Genomic DNA, 21,532 nt, shown 5'->3' on the forward strand with positions numbered 1-21,532 from the left:
GCAATGTGCTGCAGGTCGCAAGTGGAGTGCACAGTAGGTCCCAGGCAGTTGTGGAATCCAGTTTCCTTTCTGGCTGAAGGCAGTGTGAAGGGAAAAGCTCACCTGAGCCTTGCCAGAACCTGCCATCTCCAACAGCGACCTCACAACTACAACCTTGCATTTAAGAAAAGCAAAAGGCATCTTACTCTAGCTCATGTGCGACGTGTTTGAAGTTTGCCTCAGAGAGTTAAACACGAAGGTTCATTTGTTACTGCATCTAGAGTGTGGAAAGGGTAACACAACAGCCAAGGGGAGCGAAGGGCACCAGCTGGAAACATCTCCAAAGCAGAGGTACAGAGGGGAAAGGACTGCGTGCTCTGGGGGGTGGTTTTCAGAGAGGCTCAGGCCAGTAAGGACACCAAGAACAGCAAAGACCTGTGTGAAGAACGCCTGCTGAGGCTCGCCAGAGGCCGCACACAGAGTCGCGAGGAGCACCAAGGTTTCCTGCTTGTACTTCAGTCTCCTCTGATCTGTGCAGGGGAGAGAAAACTGCTCCTCCCGTCACAGCAGCACAGGCAGGAGGGGCAAAGCCTCTTACCACCGATGGGACACCTCTACCTTGGATCAAGGCCTTGTTGTTCAGTGGCCATAAACCACTCACCACCATGACCAAGGGCAGCTCAGATGGAGCCCACGTGGCACTCCCTGGCCTGGGTTTCTGGTGCGTAAGGGAGTGAGTGAAGTGATGCTGCCAGCTTCCTCTGAGCGAAAATGCTTGTTTGTGTCTCTCTTCTCCACAGCTTTGGCAGGAATGAACTGGAGCATGCAACAACCATTCTGTGAAGTCTGAGGGGAGTCTGTCATAAACACAGTTTGGTGTGGAGTGACTACCACACAGCACGGCTGCCTTCGCCTCTCTGCCAGAGGAAACCAGGTTCAAGTGAATGATCCTCACAGACAAAACATGAAGCAAAGTTTTACTCAGCTCTGTACAACTTCTGTAGGACTGAGTTGCATTTAATGTTCCATTCATCTGCAGTAAAGTAACTACAAGAGGGTACATGCTGTGACCCGACTCTCTGAATCGGTCGCGCTGGAAGAAGCCCACTACAGTGTGACATACCTGTGGATCATGCAGTGGCTGTGTTTGTGGTACACCAGTCCCCAAACACACCAAAAAATGAAACAAATAACCCAGGATGGGTTTGTAATGAGAGCATCAATCAGGAATGTGCTAAGGGTAAACTTCTGCTCCTTTCCTTTCAGCAGTTTATCTCAACACTGCCATTTTTTTCTGCTCTTCAGCAGATCCATGGGTGCTTGGGCTTTTGCCTGCTGCTGGAGCTGGGGGCAACGTCAGAAGGTGTTGCCTGTCACTGCTGTGAGTATGCCACTGCACTCAGGTATGGGGAGAGCAGCCTTGCAGTGGGGTGGCCTCGATCAAACAGATCCAGAACCTTTCTCTGTCTATGTATAATACTGAACAAAGCTGAATACAGCAGAGCCAAAGGCTATGGCTTAGCATCTGCCATAGCTCACCGATCATGATCAGCAGACTTTAACAGGGAGGTTGCCTCAGCTGACATGTATTGACAATGTCAGCTGCTGTGGATGTTCAAAAATATTTTCAGCCATGGTGCCACCAATGAACTATTTTGTGTCTGGAGACTGTTGATTACCTGCAGTTTCCCCATTCTCAACCACAGGATTGCCACTACTAGCTCTTGTGACGCTGTCATACGATGGAGGAAAGGATGCTGAGGACAAAGTTTCAGACTTGTCAGGACTCTGACCATAATTTTCACCCATCATAGCTGCAATAAGTCCTTCTTTTTCCGGAGCACCATCCCCAAGAGTGTCAACACTGCAGGTTCTGTGATGGTGCAGGTAAGAAGCCTGCTTTACGGAGCGCAGGAGCAAATGACTCCTATAGGCACGCTGGATGATGGTGGCAGAAGCCTGCTCTTGTCTGTGCCTGAGTGTAGTAGAGATTGGCTCGTACGATTTTTTTGATGGATTGCTAGCCATGAATTTCTCCTCCATTTGTACTTTTAGAGTATCCAGCACCCCAGAATCTCCTAACACTCGTTTGGTAAAAGCAAACAAGATATCCAAGCAGTGGATCTTGTCTCCACTGACCATAGGCAGGTCCATTGCTACAAGTTCAACTTTGTTTGGTTTTGGTACACGTAAAGGTTCAGCTAGAGCATCTGCAAAGTCTGAAAGCTCAGAGAAAGTTATAAACTGAGTTGCCTCAGGATCAAACTTCTCCCAGATTTCATAAAAGATGTCAAAATCATCTTCCCCCAAAGGCTCTGTGCTTTCCTCAGTAGCTGCATTGAAGTTCTCCAGAATAACAGCTATATACATGTTGACAACAATGAGAAATGAGATAATGATGTAACTTACGAAATAAATTATACCTATGGCAGGTTTACCACATTCACCTATAGTATCACTTATGTTTGGATCACAGTAAGGCGGTCCAGTGTTCAAAATAGGGTTGAGAAGACCATCCCAGCCAGCTGATGTGGTGATTTGGAAAAGACAGAGCATGCTGTTAGCAAAGGTTTGGAAGTTGAACATGTCGTCAATGCCATCTTCCATCTTCACATAGGCAAAGTTAGCCATGCCAAAAATAGCATAAATGAACATGACCAGAAAAAGCAAGAGGCCAATGTTGAACAGAGCAGGCAGGGACATCATTAAGGCAAAAAGAAGAGTGCGGATTCCTCTGGCAGCCCGGATGAGCCTTAGTATTCGTCCAATCCGAGCCAAGCGAATGACCCTGAAGAGTGTAGGTGGTAAGATATGCTCAAATGCTTTACCAATGCCGGAAAGCAGCGAGGCTAAAATGGAGAGGATAACGACTGGTTAGAATATCACATTTTGCCTAACTAGTAAGTAGGATGAAATGATAATGTCTGTACAGTTGAAAAATGTTTGATGTGTGTGCCAAGACCCTAGCAGAACAAGGTTCCATAGAAGGTAGAGTTGGGAAAGGAGTCAGCAGTTATGAACTACATCCTTCAGCCACTAGAATACAGCATTCAGTGCACCTTTCCATGCACAGCTTCAACTATCCGTCAGTGGACACTCGTGGACTGATGGTTGTCTTTGACATGAGTTTCCTGCACACTTCAGCTGGTGAAGGTTATGTATTTTCCTTCTAATTGTGACTTCAGTTACAAAGCTAAAGAAAAGAAGATGCAGTAACAATGTCATGGGCATCCTTTAGATAATGAGAGATGTGTAAGCAAATCCAATGATGAACACAGAAGTTGTGCTATAATGGCTGGTATTTCCTTCAGGGACATGTTGTTTTACCTTTAGTCTGCATGAAAACGACAGCAGATGTGGTATCACTAGGAGAGGTTTGGGTTTTCTAAGGGCAGGTATTTTGTATGTATTTTTCTGGGTTTCCCCTCCAGGAACTTAATTTCTCAATGAAAAGCTGTACTGGAAAGATTCATACCGGAATCTTACTCACCCAAAACATAAATCATACCAAAGGAACTAAATCTTTTTCTTCATGTAAATGCCTTCTGCTCCTTTGGCAGCACTGGCTCCAGGAACAGTTAAATTGGCAGAAGAGCTCTTTACCACATTCTGCCACTGCAGTCTCTTCAAACAAAACCCAGTACGTTTCTGGTCTTGTTTTCTGCACCGTTAGACAGTCTGAACATTTATTTTCAGCCAGCCATACCTGAGCTTCCAGAAACTGAATTCTGTACTCTATAATCTAATTCCAGTCTTCATATTCTCTCTGTTTTGATTCTCTGTTACAAATCCCAGTAATTTCTAACTGATCAAAGGTTTCTTAGTTGGCACTACATTTGTAACAATGGAAATTACCATCGCATGTGGCACTGGTATAATGTATTATTCACGCTGCATTTCAGGCTGGGGAAAAGCAACCTACAGAGCCATCACAGAAGGTTTTGCATGGCACAGCTACCTTTTAATCCTTTTAATTCTTTTGCTAAAAGAAAGTAGCAGAAGATCTGGTTTTAAAATCATATTAATATAATTGTGGTGGGGATTTTAGTTCTGTTTCCTCAAGACTACAGAGCTATGATTCCCATTTCAGCATTCATTTGCAGTGATAAATGTTAACTACTTTTTTTCCTGAAGAGAATAACAATTGAGTATTTACCAGATCAGTTTCACTTACCAACAAGTGACATGATCACCACCACTAAATCAAATATGTTCCAGGCATTTGAGAAGTAGTACTGCCTCAGAGCCACCAGTTTCAGTACACATTCTGCAGTGAAGATGGCAATGAAGAGTATATTGAATTTGTTAAGTATGTTTGTCTTCATTTCACTTTGGTCGTAGGTTTCCACCATCATGATGATCATGTTAAGGCAGATGAGAAACATGACGACAACATCAAATACTTGGCATGTTACAATGTCAAAAAGGAACCTTTGGTATTTGTTCTAGAGGAAAAAGAATGCAGCAGTTACACATATGAGGAATGCTCATTTGCACATGCTGCCAATAGCTCCACTTCTTATGGTGCAGTCACTCAACTATAGTGAAGTCAGAGAAACTTAAGCAAGGCAGAATATAAAAATGACACTAAAAATCCCTCCCCATCCTGAAGTTTGAGCAGTTCCCAGGTGAATCTAACCTCCAACAATATTTATGCAAAACACTTGGTAACTATTTAACCTGTGAAGTCTTCCAGTGTAATTTTTTTGGTATGGAATTGACCTTAGAGCACTGTCTGAGTATCAACGTAAAGACACTATAAATAACTTACACCCAATACATAGGCATAGGCACTTTTCAGTGACTCAAATTGCACTTTTGCAGTACATTTTCCTTCTGGAGAGTTGATGTAGTCTTACCAGTGGCCTTGGAATGGGTTTTTGAGGCTTCTTGGATCCCAACTTTTTCATTGCATTGTAATATTTTTTCTGTTCTTCAGTCATAAAGATATCTTCCCCCCCTAACTATACAAAGAAATGTCACTGTTATTGGGTGAGAAAACAGAGCTTATTGTAGTTGCAAAGTCCAAAGTCTAAAATACTGGGAATTGACATTCCTTCCTTTTTCACATCTGGCTGGTACTAATCTTTTTCAGAATGAGTAAATGTGTCTGATAAAAGAGAGTGGCACAAACCACACTTTCACAGAGCAGAGGTCCTGGGATGAAACCCATGTTGCTGAGAAAGTATGAAAACAGAAAACAAAGCATCTACTGAAAAACTGGTCAGGAATAAATCTTTCCCTGGCTTCCCACATCCAGAGCATCTGTTACAGACCTGTTTCTAAAAAATGAGTCTCTGCCATGTTCAGTTCCCAAAAAGGACTAAAATTTTAAGGGGTTGCTGAGAAGATGTCATTGCCTTTGAAATGATGAAGAAAGGATTAGGTGTTCAGGTTAAGGGAGAAAAGAAAGGAGGAAGACATTTGCCCTGGGTGGTACATCTGATAGCTTAATTACAAATGCCCTTGTAAATGCCAATAGAAGTTTCAGATTCTATGTGCAGCAAAGACTTTGCTCTCCAAAGGTATGGCTTGAGCTAGAGTGGGTGTCTGGAAGCACAAACAATATACTTATCTTTTTCTTCTGTTGGTTAAAGTTGTCAATAATAACACCAACAAAGAGATTCAGGGTAAAGAAAGATCCAAAGATGATGAAGTTCACGAAGTAGAGATACATAAATAGATTGGACTCCATTTTTGGCTGTTCATTTTTCTGCAGGAGTGAGAGGCAACATGAAAAACGACCAACGACAAAGCTCAGGATCATCTTCCTGCTGCAGACCCTCTTGGAAGCTGAATCCAGCAGGAACTACAGCAGGATTTACAACCCTACTGATAGTTCTGACAGAATTAGTGTGACTTCAAAGCACCAATAATGCATAAACCAAAATGCTGAATGTGTAGAGCTCTTTTGGAGGGGCAGTGGAGTGGTAGAAGACAGCTGCATTCGTACTGGGACTGCTGGATGCACCAGAATTCTAGGACCTCAGAGGGATCTTATTGGCTGCTATCCCTTTCGAAGTCAAACACGAACCTTTCCAAAAGATACACTGAGCACAACACCTGAGGAAGAGCTAACCAGAAAATAGGGCTCAGAATAATAGCACTGCACTGTGTTTGTTCTGTGGCAGCTTGCTAAGGTTGGTTTGTGTGGCTTCTGCAGAACAGGATGATGACACATTTGCATGGAAAAAACCTTGTAGAGCAAATCAGTCTCTGGCTAATGGTGAATAAGGTTTAATTTGATTTGAAATGTCTTGTTTTCCCAAAAGCTGACTGGTGTGGGGCTCTCCCCTTTCTAAATCTGACTTAAAACCCTACAATGCACACCTGATAGAGGCCCCAGTAAAGTCAGCAGAAACAGTTGCTGAACTGGACTTTCCTGCCATGATTTTCGCAGGCATCAGTTCATCTTTTTCCAATAAGATCAGGAGCTGTAAATTGCTCATCACTTGAAAAAAAGTCAAGAAAACAATTTAGAAGTCTAATTCCAAGCCCTTGCCATTAAAAATCTTGGCCTAGATATTTTTTTTTTCCCTTCTTAGGGTGTGGAAAGTTCTTCTATGGCAAAAACAGAACAAGAAAAAGAGCTTTTCCAAAGCAAAACCCACTAAAGTGCCCTATTTTCATATATGGCTACTTTGAAATTCTTTGATTCCTTTGAACTGCTGATCAAATTAAGATAGCCTCTTCATTTCTGAATCCTTGCCTCCAAAGACAGTTGACTTTGTTCTGCATGACACTGGATGATCCTCCTGATAAGACAGCAAACACGACTGGCAACATAAAGAGTAGACAAAATGTTTCTAGTGATGCCTGGTGAAGTCTTTTAAATGGTTGCTCAGCCATAATAGTTTGAGTCTTGATGAAGTTTGGGTTTATGGTTTAGAAGTAGACTTTAAACTATGTTCCTGTAAAACATTGAGGTCTACTCCAAGCTGTAATGAAGTGGGATTCTGCATGCCCTGCTGGAGTCTGGCTGCTATTCTCTACATCGATGTCGTATAAAAAGGTGCTCAGCTGAACAATATAGATATCCAGGCTGAGCTGAAATGCTCTCTAGATCCCCCTGAGCATACTGAGTAGATCTCCACTAACCTTAAAGATCACTTAGAACTGAACTCAGATGTAGTGTAAAATCTCCACACAAGTGCTTTTCGCTGAGTGGATCTGGAGTGGAATTCATCTCCCAGTTACAACAGATTAACTTTGGGATAATGTGAGTCATTTGCAGGTGAAATGTTTACATCAGCTGATAAAAATAATTACTGTAAATGTTTAGCATGGGCAAACAGGAGATGTGAAAGTGCAAAATCCATAACCATTTTGCAGGAAGGAGTCGTGTTTGCAAAAGAGCAGAGTTGAGGTATAGTGACTGACCTCTCGTGAGTCCACTGCTGCGTACATGATGTTCATCCACCCTTTAAATGTCGCCTGGAATGGGAGGTTACAAAGAAACATGTTAAGCTTTCTGGGTACCCAACTTCCACACAATTTGCAGTTGACAGAGACTGGAGTAAGAGCCTATGGTGTGGTCACACACACAAAGCAGCAAGCTCTGATTTGAGGGAAGCTTGCTCCTGCTGCATGTGTGGTAGTCTCAGCCTTACCAGGATGTGAAAGCTTGCTTGAGTGGGAGAGAATATGTTCTCCTAGAATGCTTTCAGAGCAAACCTTCATTAGCATGGTCTACTAAAGGTCTTACAGCCCTTAAGGTCTGTATTTTGCAGATTAGGTCAGTGTTTGCCCCTCAGGCTCATCAGACTGCTGGAGGCTGAACCACTTGTCCACCAGATGCTTACTTTATCACCTGGAAAAATCACAGCAAGGTCTAACTTGTCTCCTTTCTCCACTGATGCAGGTGAGCTGCACTGCTGTGTAGAGAGCCAGCAACAAAGGAGGAGCAGGCTGTGTGATGCCTCTCTTCTCCATAATGCACAGAGATGGGTTAGCAGTTGCCAGGTGGCCAAGCCCATCTGATATGGTGCTTTCTAGTGAAGTCACGCAGCACTTACCACCTGAAGAAGAGCCAGGTAGCCAGAGCCAACGTTATCAAAGTTGACTTTAACATTGACCCAGAATATTTTCCCTGTGGTATTATACATTTCACAGTCTCTCTTGTCATTGATTGAATCGTTTAATTGTGAATCTCCTTCTGTCAGATTAACACATTTCCCAAACTTCCCAGCAAATAGGTTCACTCCCATGATGCTGAAGATGAGCCAGAAGATGAGGCAGACGAGCAGGACATTCATGATGGAAGGGATGGCTCCCAGCAGGGCATTGACCACCACCTTGGATGAAACGAGAAAGGAAAAGTGCACTTGAAAAAGGGTTCCAGTACTTGTTTAGTGCAGTAGGCAGTCACTTAGTCATCTCTGCAAGCAGAAACCTAAAGTTTTCCTTGCAAATACCAGTCTCAGATGGCATGGAAACCTTGAGCAAAGATTCAGAGGTCTGTATGATATCAGTCTCTCAAAGAACGTGTTGATACTTCTGGGGCTGCTGTGAACCACTACCACATCTGTGTGCTACACCACGAGTCCATCCTATTTTGATGCTTTTGTTTTGGAGTGAGGCATGCTTGGGCTTTCTTTGTTATAAACTTTTATAGCATACAGATTCCACAAGCACTTGTGCAGAGCACTGTGCTATTAAGGGACCTGTAATAACTCTCCAGTAGTATTGCACCAGATCTATCATTTTTAGTGGATTATGATTATTTGAAGTCTTTAAGCCTTTAGAGCAGACTTCTGCCCAAATGCCACTGTAGTGACCATACCGTTTGACATTGCAGTGTACGGAAACGTTTTGCACGTGGCTGAGGGAATCTTCCTCTGTGTCTGCACGAGAGTAGATTGCTTGCCATCAGAGTTCAACAGTGATAACTGTGCCCACATTTCTTATTCTCTGCTTTAGTTTGGGCTTTCTCAGTAATACAGGAAAACAAGAAAGCCTGAGCAGCAGTGGAACAACATTCTGCCTGATCTAGTTTTAGTTTCAACCGCACTAGGATTGATCACTTGAGGAGTCTGCGAAGAGCAAACAAGTACAGAGGAGCAGAGAGCAGAGGTACCTTCTAAGAATTCATTCTATAGGTCCTAGGGTGAACTTGAGGCACATACATGAACTTCATAAAGACACAGTCACGAGTTACAAATCTATTACGTGCACACTAGTACCGACAAGTTGTAACTTGCGCTCAGTCTTACCCTCATGCCCTCAAACCGTGACAATGCTCTTAGGGGTCTCAGAGCTCGGAGAGTCCTAAGAGATTTCATAGGACCAACCGAGCTGCCCAGGAGGTTTATTAGAGAGACCTGAATGGGAAGAGAAAAGGAAGTATTAGCAATGTCCTCATGTCTGCTTCCTTTATTCCTGTTTAAATAAAACCAACCCCAGATGTCCCCATACATTCAGTGCCCAGAGTGCAGTCTCCTGAAACCATCCCTATGGGAGGTAAGCCAAGGCAGTGCTCCTAGCTCTGTGTCCAGGAAGTACTCAGCAATTCTGCCACTGCATCCTGCATCAGGACCCACACGGAAACACCACGGGAGAACTTACACCTACAATAAGGAAGTCCAGCCAGCACCAGGCGTTGGTGAAATACTTCTTGAAGCCATAAGCCACCCATTTCAGGAGCATTTCCAGAACAAAGATGAAAGTAAACATTTTGTCAAGAAACGCCAACATATTTTTAATGCTTTTTCTCTCGTTTATATGAACGTCCTCAAATGCCTGAAATCATAACATGCAGACACATGGCAAAAGTCAGATCAGCTTCACAAAAGGGAAGTCTGCCATCTCTCACTCAGATCTGGATTGGTGGATAAATGTGTAATCCTTCATGTCCCTTCTCATTTCCTCTGTGTAGTACAGCCCTAAGGACATGTGCCTCATGCACTCTGGAGTCCTAGGAGGGAAGTACAGACCTTTAGAAATGCATTTCAAGAAGTGTATACATTGAAGAGAACCAAGTACCCTTTTTTTATCATTTGTTTGTTTTAATGGCATAAAAACTCCTTCACATTTTATGGCTGTTAAGTAACCTCCTGGGAAAAGCCCAGGATGTGCTGAAAAAGGAAGCAGCTTTTGAGATTTATTTTTAGGTTTGCTCCTTCTCTCCTAAAATTTTTACAATGTGAATAATAGATTTGTAATCATTAAAATAGTGGATAAACAACTGCTGTCTGAAGCCTCTTCTGTTTTCTTCTGATGAGTTCAAAGATATTCACTGTGTCTTCTGCAAGAAACAATTTATACGAGTGCAAATTGAAGCTAAAAATGCTCCTAATAGATGAAGCCGCCAGACTAACCAGGGCTCCGCTGCTCAGAAGAATCATGAATATGATAAAGGACTCAAACCAGGAGTGCTCAACAATCTGGTAGCAGGTTTTCCTCAGATTCCACCACTTTTCTCCTCCAAGCTTTAAGGCACTACCCACGTAACAACGGAAATACTGGACACAACCTGAAAGTGAGAGATGGGAGTAAATGTGTGGAAGGATGTAGGTGCCTGTGGACATACAATAGGATCAATTCATGTGAAAACCCTGGGCATCTTTCTCTTAGTAACCCTGCTTTCCACAGTAACGTGGGGCTGGGCTGTGAGAAGTGGCAAGGAATGGCACTTGCACAGTTCTGTGTGAAGAAACCTGGGTTTGGTACAGGTTTGCTTCATCTTCAGTTGAATTCTCTAATGGCTTGGCCACAGAAGGCACGCTCAAGCCTGTGACTACAGAGCACAAAACATTTCCCCATTTCTTCTCTGGAGCAAGAAAAGGGGAAAAAACAATCAAACAATCTTGATTTCTTTCCTTCTAATGTCTCTACTGGCAAAAAATGCCATCCAGAAAGGAGTTTTGAAAAACCTGCTGTACTTCAGAAACCTGCATTATTAATGCAACTGTTGTGTTTTCCCCCTGGAGAGAGCAAGCTGCCATCTGGGTACAGTGGCTCTCTCTCAGGATTTATGATGTATCACATCACAGTAAAAACATCTCTATTGTTACTACACAGAGAAGACTTTGCATTCAGGTGCAACACCCCTCAAGTGTCAACTAATTTCTACATGCTTCAATTATATTGATTCAAACCTAAAGCTGTGCATTGGAAGTTTCATTGACCCAAAGAGGGCACAAGAAAAAAAAGCAGTCCAGCTCTGCAGAAGAGGCCAGTGAGGGAATGGGAGTAATTACAGCCAGATTTGGTTTATTGTGTTCTCCTCAGATAAGTGGTGCTCGGGTGGGAAGGCAGCAATGAGAGAAAGGCTTTGCTTTTGGGGAGCAGTGGAGAAAAGAAGGCTCAGAGAGCTATGGGACCTGTTGGGCTCCATCCATATATGCTAGGCTGGAGAAGTTCCTCCTGATCACCCTGTGGTACAGGGAGCCTTGAATGGGCAGCAAACAGCAGAAGTGAGTAAAATTTGGGCGGTGGGTGGAAATGGTGGTGGCCAGCCAGGCTGACTGGCTGGAAAAAGATCAAGTTGCAGCATCAGAAAGAATTTCCTGCAGTTAAAATCCATTTACTCTAACACACTTGGTAGAAACAAGGCTATAAACTGCCTTGATAGAGTTCATTCTCTCACAACTAATACCAAGTGGGATTGAAAATAATCTGATGCTATAGGCTCAGCATCACGAGAGAAAAAAGTCAGCTCTTACTTATCTGTAATGAAACCATAAGGGTCTTACCTTCTGGAAAGCAATTTTCTGGAGTCTTGAAGTCTTCATTAAACTCTGGCATTTGTCTCAAGAGGTCTTCAGGATTTGTCAGATCCACTGTGCTGCCTTCAGAAGGGCTGACACTGCAAAGCTACTCAGGCAAAACATGGTCAGGTTCAAATGAATAAATTCACCATGAAGGGGAAAAAAAAGTCAGACTCAAGCTTGGCTGAGTACTGGTATTGCAAATAGCAGTGGTGTTGGGACAGACTTGGAGGCTGAGCTTAGAAGTACAAAGAGGTGCAGTGAAGCAGGGACCAAAGCTGTAGAATTACAGTTTCTATCTGCCTGGACCGGGTGTAATTGCCTGGTAAGAGGCTAAATTGAAGAGCTTTTAAATTCCTTATATGTATATGAGGTCCTCAAAGAACGACATGGACTACTTGGGTTAAACCCATGGAATCATGGAAAGATGCATTCCAACAGGAGAAGCAGACACATACATCTCTGGCGTTACACCCGTGGTGGTATTGTGAATTCTATCGCATGTGCCTCGGTCCCAAACCTTTTTGCTCTCCCCATTACACTACATATGGGATGTGGGGAGTCAGCAGCTAATTGCAAACTGCTCAGCCCGTGATTTTGTTCCTATGTTTGTGTATTGCTGCTTGTTACTTTTCACTCAAAACTTGTCACTTTTTATTCAAAACTCTGCTCACAACAGTTTGCATTAGCAAAGCTTATCTTTCGTATGGTAACGACCAGCTCCTTTAAAGCCTTACTTTCCCTGGAACTCGGATACTCAGAGCACAGGCAGACTTGCTGGAATTTCCCACTTGGAGCCGTATCTTGCTTCTAATGCTTCTTTTCCCCTCATTTCCTGCTTTTGGGTTTGTTTTTTTTTTTTCTGGTGGACTCAGATTTCAATAAATGGGAAGCAGCAGAGAGAGTTTCTGTAAATTATTGATCCAGACCAAATCGTTCTGCTGTTTCCCACTTTGGGCACTCTCCTTCCTGCACATGCCTTGTTCCTTAAAGCCAATGCCAAGGAACCCAGCGCAGCTCTGCTTTCCTTCACGGAATTTTGTCTCCACCATTAAGTAGCCAGAGCAGCTACTGCAAGCTCAGAGCCACTGCTGCCACTAACCTCCACTGCAGCAAATCCTTGAGGAGAAACATAACTCATATTTGATCAGAATCGGAAGGTCAATGCCATAGGAATGCAACTGTTACCTCTTTTACTTCTGGTGATGAGGGTTCAGCCTTCTTATCCTTTCCTAGGTAGAGCAGACTGAGTTCTTCAGAGGAAAATCCTGATCCTTTGCTCCAGCTGCCTGAATTTTTCCCTCTTTCTCCCCTTTGCCTCAGGTGATTTTCATCCTGAAAATAATGTGTGGCTTATTAGAGGGAGTTTCTTCTCCTTTCTATGGAGGGAACAAGTTAGAAGGGAAAGAAATACAGGATGTGCATTTCATTTACAAAAGGGACTCTCTAGGCAGAAGTCCTAAGATAGATTTTGAAACTCTGAATTGACTATGGATAAAGAAAGGGAAAATTCCCCCAAAGGACGTGCAGCAAACTGAGGACTCTTAGTGAAACTGTCAAGAATTGAGAATCACTGTGTAGGAATTAAGACAGAAACTTCAGGTGGGAAATCTTGAAACCAGAAGGACAATGACCTGTGGTTCAAATGGAAGTGAAAAGTTGAGAGAACACAAAGCAGTAAGACAACTTACACTACCATTTCAGAGCCTGACCTTAATGGACCCACTCTGTGCTCAACCCCTCTAAGTTCCAGTAAGAACTACTGCACACTATGCCAAAAGAGGGCAGATGACAAGAATGGACCTGAGCTGCAAATGCACAGCAGGAGTCCATTCCATGGCAATTTTCTTTGTGCAGAGCATACATGGGGGAAAAAGTATGTAAATAATTCCAACATAGTTGGAATATTTGCTGTGAGGGTGGTGGAGCACTGGACCAGGCTGCCCAGAGAAGTGGTGGAGCCTCCATCTCTGGAGTCATCAAAGGCCACCTGGATGCAATCCTGTGCAGTCTGCTCTAGGTGAACTGGCTCTGGCAGGGCTTTGAACTAGATGAGCTCCAGAGGTCCATTCCAATCACCATCATTCTGTGAAGTGGACCAGTGTCTGGTACCCTATCCTGCCTGAGCCAGTCTTCCACCACGCGTGCGTCCCTCAGTTCCAGCGTTCCAGCACAAAGAAGTCCGTTACCTGTTTGCTGTATTCTGGGTCTGTACATGTGCTCAGGTTATCACCGTCTTCAAATCCCTCACTTGTGTTCTCTGCCTCAGCAATAGGGACACAAACAAATACATTGGGGTTGGTAACAAAGTCTTCAAGCCCTGAGCATTTGTCTGCATTTTTCTCAAGCCATTCATTGTTGTAGTTCTCTTTACAATTTTTTCTTTCTCCAGGCTTGAATTCAAGTGGGTTCTGTGCAGTCAACTCCATTTTCTTCCTGTGGGCTTTCTTTATGTGCCTGAGCTTTCCACAACAGGTGTCCCATGTAACCCTCTTCACAAAGAGGAGTCCCCTGTGAATCCGAGCAAAAGCGATTCGAAGATTGTTCATCTCTCTGTCATCCTCTGCCGTCTGGAGACAGTCAGCACTGAAAGAGTTCAGCAGCAGGGCAATGAAAAGGTTGAGAACCTGAAAGTCAATGGAAGAACAGCAAAATTAAAAGTCAGGAGAGAAGCATTCAGAAGTCTGAATGCTACCCTTGGAGAACACAGATAGTATCCAAGTTCAGTCCTACTGAACAAAACAGAACAGGGTGATAATGAAATGACTGTGACATTGTGGCTGTTGAAGTGAGCTTCTCTCTTAGAAACTTCAGGGTTCTCATGAACATCTTCCCCCAAAACATTGTCCAAGACAGTAGCAAGACCAGGCCTGTGCGTGCCAAATGCATTATTTGGCCAACACTAACACTTGTCAAAGGTTATAGTAGCAACAAAGACTATCAGTGTGGCTTATGAGTTTAATGTCTTGTCCTGCTTCAAAGCAGAGTTAAATCAGTCCTCTGTGGAGCTACTCCCAAAGTCCTGTGAGATCAGCTTCAGGCCCAGGAAGCCAGAAAACATGCAACACTGCCACAGAAATCAAAACCAAGAAAAGCTGAAACTGGGGTTTGCTCCCTGCTTTTGAGTACATTTAAATAAATATTTTTTGAGGGAATGGGATTTTTTTTTCCTGTTTCAGCGTGAGATAGGACCTATATATCTTAATTTTTATCATGTTAGAACTTGGCAAATAGCACCTCCGAGTCATCCATAGACCACAGCCAGTGAAGAATATTAACCCTCCAGGGACTAATTCATCCTACCAGTTTTAGTTAATGACTTCTGGTTGGAGTAAGTCTCACTCTCAGATACCTCTGTTTCCTTTGATAAAAAGAAAGCCTAGACAATGAGTGCAGGCTAAGCACTTAATTGTTTGATAAGAATATTACTCACATCATTTCATCCCTGAAATCAATCACCGCAGTGTAGAACAGGCAGGACTTTCAACTGGGCAATTTGGACTTCAGCCACAGGACAGATATTTCCCACAAAGGACTGTCTGAACTTAATTCTTTTCAGTGGTTTCTTAAATTAAGTTTGGTATAGTGATGATAATGAGAATGACACAAGAAAAAAAGCTACTAAAAAGTATGATTTGGGCCTTAAGAAAGGACAGGAGAGGAGCAGGAAGGCAGCCTACCCCTTACACCCTGGTCGAGATGTGCAGGGCTGAGTAGGGTATGCTGGCGTAGGAGCTAGCTCTTGGGCATAGATTCTGCCTTTGCTGATAAAGAGTTCAACACTTCGACGAGAAAATTACAATAAGCTTATTTACAAAAGGACTTCAGCACTTGGCTTCATTAATTCAAGCAGGTAAGCCACAAGCCTCACTGATTACATACATCCAGACCCCAAGATGTGAAGAAACGTAGCTGCCTGTGTTGTAGTTACTGCAAAGATATTCCTTGTCACATTGCCTCAGGGGAAGGTCAAGTGATGCTGTGTGCAAAGCACACACCACGTGAAGACAGTGAGAGCAGCTCAGAGGTGAAAGGCAAAAGAGGCCTTGCGGGCTGTGACACACAGGCAACCGTTCCACTATGCTTGGGGAGGTGACCTTCTCTTGACCAAGTAGCAGTTAAAAAGGCTCTACCCGAAGCAGGGAGGAGCATATTGGAAAACTCACCACTAAATTTCCTATCACCATGACCAGCAGGAAGACCAGAAGGCAGAGTGGTTGTTCAGCAACCACCATGCAGTCCCACATGGTCTCGATCCACTCCCCACACAGAATGCGGAAGACGATGAGGAAGGAGTGGAAGAAGTCCATCATGTGCCAGCGCGGCTTGCCGCTTTCGGTGATCTTGTGCCTGTTCTCCCAGTAGCTCCTCCCGAAGAGCTGCACCCCTACTATAGCGAAAATGAACACGATGATTCCCAGCACAAGGGTCAGGTTGCTCAGAGCTCCCAGGGAGTTGCCAATGATTTTAATTAGTGTGTTTAAGGTGGGCCAGGACTTTGCCAGTTTGAAGACCCTCAGCTGTGCAGAGACAGAAAGAGCAGTGTTAGGCTTGGGTAGCGGTAACTGAGCTTTGCTGCAGCCAAACGCTGCAGGACACATTTTGCAGGAATTCTGAAGTACTCCAGGAATTCAGTGTTTGGGCACTGTGACACTGTCACAGTCTCAGCGGGGTTGGGGTTTTGCTTTTTTTTAAAAGGTATTGATAGGTTTTTTTACTGGGGAACACTGAAAAACTGAACTAAACTTCTCTTAAACATGCAGGCTAACTCGAGTCCCTAGTCAGCATTTGGCCAGCCTCAGCAGGTGTCCATACAATGCATTTGATGCAGATTAAGCTGCCCAAGTTAGGTGTGAGGCAAAGGACCAAATCTGCTGTATTACTATGGGAGGAGTCTATCTTTCACTAAAGACGTGATGATCATTCCTTGGTATGTGATATGAGAACCTTAACGTCATTTCATGCCTGCTTCCAAGTATTGTTTCCCTGTGTTTGTTCTCTGACACCTTTTCCCTACATTTCCTGTGCTGGCTTTTCATTTCTGCCGTCAGTTTTCCACCATATCTACTCTGGAATAAGTGTTCCTATAAATATTTCTTGGTATAGTCAAAATAAATCCATCTTTAAACAGTGACTCTTGCATCACCAGGAGCTGAAGGGTGTGTTTCTTACTCCCAGTGCCACGAGGATGCTATCTGCAGACGGCAGAAATAATCCCTACCACTTCCCCAGAGCTGACTAAAGGTGAGCCATTACCAGTCTGAAGGATCGCAGCACTGACAGCACTCCTCCTTTTCGTCTTTCTTTCTTGCTTTTGTGTTTGGGTAAGCTGAGTTCAATTAAACTCAGGGTGACAATTACACTGTCAAAAATATTCCAAGGCTGCTGAAAATAATAATAGGGATCCAGAGCAATGATTTTTAAGATCATTTCTGCAGTGAAGATCCCTGTAAAAACCTGTGAAAAAGAAACAGCAGCATCAGCCTAAAAGTAGCCATGAACTTATCTTTAGGTCCCCTTCTGACAAGTAACATTCATGGACAGGTCAACAAAATCCATTTTTATGAACTTCTAAGACACTCCATTAAAATAGGAAGATTGTTTTCTGCTTTCCTGGCAATCTGCAGAAGTATGTCATAGGATCATAGAATGCTTTGGGTTAGAAGGGACCTTAAAGATGATCTAGTTCCAACACCCATGCCATGGGCAGGGACACCTTCCACTAAAGCAGGTTGCTCAGGACCCTGTCCAAGCTGGTCTTGGGAGAGAGCATCCACAACTTTCCTGGGCAACCTGTTCCAGTGTCTCACCACTCAATGCAAAGAGTTCTTCCTGGTAGCCCATCTAAATCTACCCTCTTCCATCCTAAAGCCATCTCTCCTCCTCCTATCACTAGAAGCCCTTGTAAAAAGTCCCTCCCTAGCTTTCTTGTAGGGCCCCATCAGGTACAGGAGGGCTGCTAATTAAGGTCTCCCCAAAGCCTTCTCTTCTAGAGGCTGAACAGCCACAACCATCACAGTTTGTTCTCTAGGGGAGGTGCTGCAGCCCTCATCATCTTTGTGGCCCTCTTCTAGACCTACAGTTTGATGTATCAATAAAATCTGGGAATTGTCTGTGTTGGAAATGTAGAGCTTATAAGTGAAGAGTTTGCTAGTCTTTATTTTTTACAATGACTCTTAATGTCTCAAGTGAAAACATCCATCCATCAGTCTCGGTATAAAATGTCACATAGCTGAGAATTTACTTACCAAGTTGCCCACATTAAGCATCAATTTGAAACTATCTGACATATTATTGTGCTCCAGTGCCATAAACAAAGTGTTCACCACGATGCAAACAGTGATGGTGAGATCAATAAAAGGATCCTTTATGAAAGCAGCCACTTTTTGCTTGATTCTCAACCAAAGTGGGCAACAGTCCCAGATTAGATACTTTAAAGCAAAATCACTCAGGCACGGCGGGCATCTCCGCTGAGATTCTTCAAGTTCTAAATGCAAAAGCAAACTCTGAGCAAGATGGGGAAATAACCACTTTGAGTATGCAACAGACTAAAGAAAAAGGAAACCTCACATTCCTCAGAGCCCTGCACCTTCTACTGCTTCTACTGTCCTTACAGCAGCCAAAAAACTTGAGGGGAAAACTCAGAGAAAATTTAATTCAAAATACATTGATGCAAACTTCAAAACCTTTGGATCAGGTTTTATTTGCCTTGTGCTCAGACCTGTCATGCAACCACCTGACTAAATACAAATGTTTATGATGCAGAAGCTTCTCTGCAGCTTCTCACACTCTTGTAGGTTGACATAGCAGCTAAGGCATTTTTTACCTTATCCCTGTAGAGGGGTCTAGGGCATTGCCTGTATCACACTCAATATCTTTTTGTCTCCTTTAACTCTCAAGACAGTCTAGAATGGCAATGACAGCCACAGGACTTCTGATTGTACATGAGGCAAATCCAAACTGTGGTGCCTGAAATTTGGTCTTAGGCAACTTCTACTGGAAAGGTCCTGTCAACCATTTCCCAGCTGATGCAGATTGCTACATCTCTCCATTTCCTATCAGTAATAGACAGGGTGGAAGCTTTCCCTGGGTTTTGATACTTGCATCCTTTTGGCCAAACATAAATCTCATAGCCTTTTTTTTCTTCACCAACTCTGGATGTGTTTGTAAACCATTTGAACGTGGTGCTTGGAGAGATGGTAAAGGGTGAACCTTGTAGAGTAGGGTTAATGGTTGGACTTAGTGATCCTGAGAGTCTTTTCTGACCTGAATGTTTCTGTGATTCTGTGATTCACCATCAGTATCAGTGAGTCCTCCAAAATACTTTTTGAACCTTAGGGAGACCTGTGCACATTAGTTGACAAGCTGAAGCTTACTTAAAGCTAACTGCAAGTGTAGCAGGAATTAGTAGTAATCTGGTTTTCAGAGATCTACAAAGTTTCCAGAGACCATACCCTTTTCTTTGCTGGATCTGTCCTTCTGTCCTCCCACCACATAGTTCTCATTTCATCTCCTCCAGGCTCAAAATCTCATATTCTACCTTACACTGCTTGTTCCAAAGTGATCACCTTGACTCAATCTCACCCCAGGTCTAGCTCTTGTGTTCTGTTCTGGTTTAGATTAAATGGCTTCCTCTTTGTGTGCACAGTGTGGATTCAGCAGAACTGGTGTCCAAGTCCCAACAAACACCTTTTATGCTTCCCTTTCTGCTGCCTTTTTCAGGTTAGTCTGCAACCACTTAGAGCTACAAGTCTTGTTCCATCCCAGTTCAGTGCTGGCAGTGTACAACAAACCCCAGGTCCTTGGTAAGTTACACACCAAAGCAAGGCTCCACTGCATGTATCACATGTGTTGCAGCTGTGACTCTCCCAAGAAAAACAAAATAATGATTACAAAAAGGTATCAAGGAAAGGCACCTCCCTGCTACAACAGTACCTCTCTGCTGCACCCCATACTTGTGCTCCAAGAACTGCTGATGAACTCCTCAATAATGGCAAAAGAAAACAAGACTGCCTCATCCTGCACAACTTGGCCTGAAATTTTCCCTGCAAGATCTGCAACAAAACTTTCACTCACCGAAGTAACTCCCAAAGAAATTCAAACGGAAGGGTAAGCAAAAGGAATCAAACCCCAGGAAGTGCCACAAGTCATTTGGCTTCCATAATCTTGTTCATTCTGCATACCTCTGACACCACAAGCCACAGGGTCAGGAGGAGAAAATTGTATCCCTGTCCTGCCCCACAGATGCCCAAGAAACTCCTTCCACGCCCACCCCTCTCTCCAGTCCTCTTCCTTCTCTGTCCTACAAAGTGAGTTCTTGGAGCTGGGCAGAGGATGTGCGCTGGTGCCTAAGGGCTCTGTCGTGCTGCGGTTTTTTCTAAGAGAGCCAGATTAATGATGACATTCCTAACGACTCACCTACAAATCTCTGCTAACCTTTAAGAAACGGACTGACATTTTGGTCTTTCATGCTAGCATTACCTCCGGATTGAAATAAGCATAACGAGGAACCACTTACCCTCCAAGACACTGGTAATTATGCTGACTACGCTTGCTGCCCTTTGTCTCTGAAGTGCCTCGTTAAAGTGCTCCACTGACAGATGAGGAGGCAAATGCATCATGCTGCTCTCATCATTTACAGCTGCCTGCTTGAAGAAGTAAACACGATTAGGGAGATACCGTAGGAATAAAATGAAAGTGATGATGGGTAACTGTGAGAGCTAATAGGAGCAGTAACAGGCAGCCAAAGAAATGTACCTTTCTTACAGACAGCCATAGCTGTTGAGAATGAAGGTCTTACTCTTCAGCAATAAGACTGCAGAAAATGGACCCTGCAAGCATGTAATAAGCAAAGGGGCAAGCTCAGACCTTGGAAATAAGTGTATGAGGGGAAACAGGCCTAGGAAATAGCCTAACCAGTGGAAAAGGAGAGAGATGGTGGATAAACCGGTAGAAAAGCATCTCTACCCACTTGGAAAACCTACAAAGCTTCTGCATGATGCTAAGGGTGATGTGAAAGAGAAAGACATTACAGGTATTGATTAAAATTGCTATCTTGGGCAGGGCATGGGGTAAGAAGGCTCTTTGGTGACTTGTAATCCCAGCACTAGGAATATGCAAAACTCTTAGTAGAAATGGCAGAAATGTGAGTTTAGTAAAGGAGATATGAAGCACTTTATCAGATTATTAAAAGTCACTTCCCACTGGCAACTTGTAAGCCACTCATACCTGCGAACATCATTTCACACGGCTGTTTGCCAGTGCTGTGGAACTCTCAAGGCATGAGGAACCTTGCCACTTAGAGAAAACAAACATCATAGGAAACATATACTAATGGCCTTTCCTTACCAGATCCCCTTTTCCCAGGTCTTCCATTACTGGTGGAAGCACTACTCCTTCCGAAGTCGCTGGGTCTAGACTGTGCCCTCTGCTGCTTCCCCCTCCCGTCACTGAAATCACGCCATTGCAGTCATCTGTGTGAGCCCACTTGCTGCCCTGCAGGTAGCTGGGGGTAGCGGGGTGAGAGCTGTGTGTCTTCTGACTGTGGGCACTGGAGCGCCTTCCCATCTGCGTGACCGACAGCGAGCGGCGCGGGGCCTCCTGCTCCCCGGCGCTGCGCGCTCCCTCCTCGCCGAAGTCCACTCTGCAGTCGACCTCTGAAGCAGGCAGTTGGAAGTTGAACAGGCTGCCGTGGCTAGGTCTGCGCATCGCCCGGTGCGCGTGGGAGCCGTGTGCCAGCCCGAGGAAAGACTGCAAGGCCAGGAAAAGGCGTCAGGGGAGGAAGTCGCATGGCAGAGAACGCGTTGGGGAGCAGCAAATGTTCAGCGCTTCATAGCATTTCCTAT

The 21,532-nt window shown here is 44.0% G+C and overlaps 1 protein-coding gene across 1 annotated transcript in view; it reads right to left on the minus strand.

The window, feature by feature from the left end:
- Positions 1–507: 507 nt before the first annotated feature.
- Positions 508–21,532, minus strand: part of LOC135185762 (sodium channel protein type 5 subunit alpha-like) — a 36,185-nt gene continuing 15,160 nt past the window's right edge. The window contains exons 12-28 of the mRNA XM_064162882.1: positions 21,036–21,437; positions 20,206–20,332; positions 17,936–18,174; positions 16,944–17,144; positions 15,854–16,207; positions 13,877–14,314; positions 12,885–13,022; positions 11,673–11,793; positions 10,296–10,450; positions 9,544–9,717; positions 9,192–9,299; positions 7,995–8,273; positions 7,360–7,413; positions 5,551–5,692; positions 4,839–4,939; positions 4,154–4,424; positions 508–2,828 (exon numbers count right to left, since the gene is read on the minus strand). Coding sequence (XP_064018952.1) covers positions 1,630–2,828; positions 4,154–4,424; positions 4,839–4,939; positions 5,551–5,692; positions 7,360–7,413; positions 7,995–8,273; positions 9,192–9,299; positions 9,544–9,717; positions 10,296–10,450; positions 11,673–11,793; positions 12,885–13,022; positions 13,877–14,314; positions 15,854–16,207; positions 16,944–17,144; positions 17,936–18,174; positions 20,206–20,332; positions 21,036–21,437 — 4,503 coding nt within the window. The 3' untranslated portion in view covers positions 508–1,629. The remainder of the gene's footprint in view (positions 2,829–4,153; positions 4,425–4,838; positions 4,940–5,550; positions 5,693–7,359; positions 7,414–7,994; positions 8,274–9,191; positions 9,300–9,543; positions 9,718–10,295; positions 10,451–11,672; positions 11,794–12,884; positions 13,023–13,876; positions 14,315–15,853; positions 16,208–16,943; positions 17,145–17,935; positions 18,175–20,205; positions 20,333–21,035; positions 21,438–21,532) is intronic.

Source organism: Pogoniulus pusillus, chromosome 23, assembly GCF_015220805.1.
Source record: "Pogoniulus pusillus isolate bPogPus1 chromosome 23, bPogPus1.pri, whole genome shotgun sequence".
In the NCBI taxonomy this organism is placed as follows: Eukaryota; Metazoa; Chordata; class Aves; order Piciformes; family Lybiidae; genus Pogoniulus; species Pogoniulus pusillus.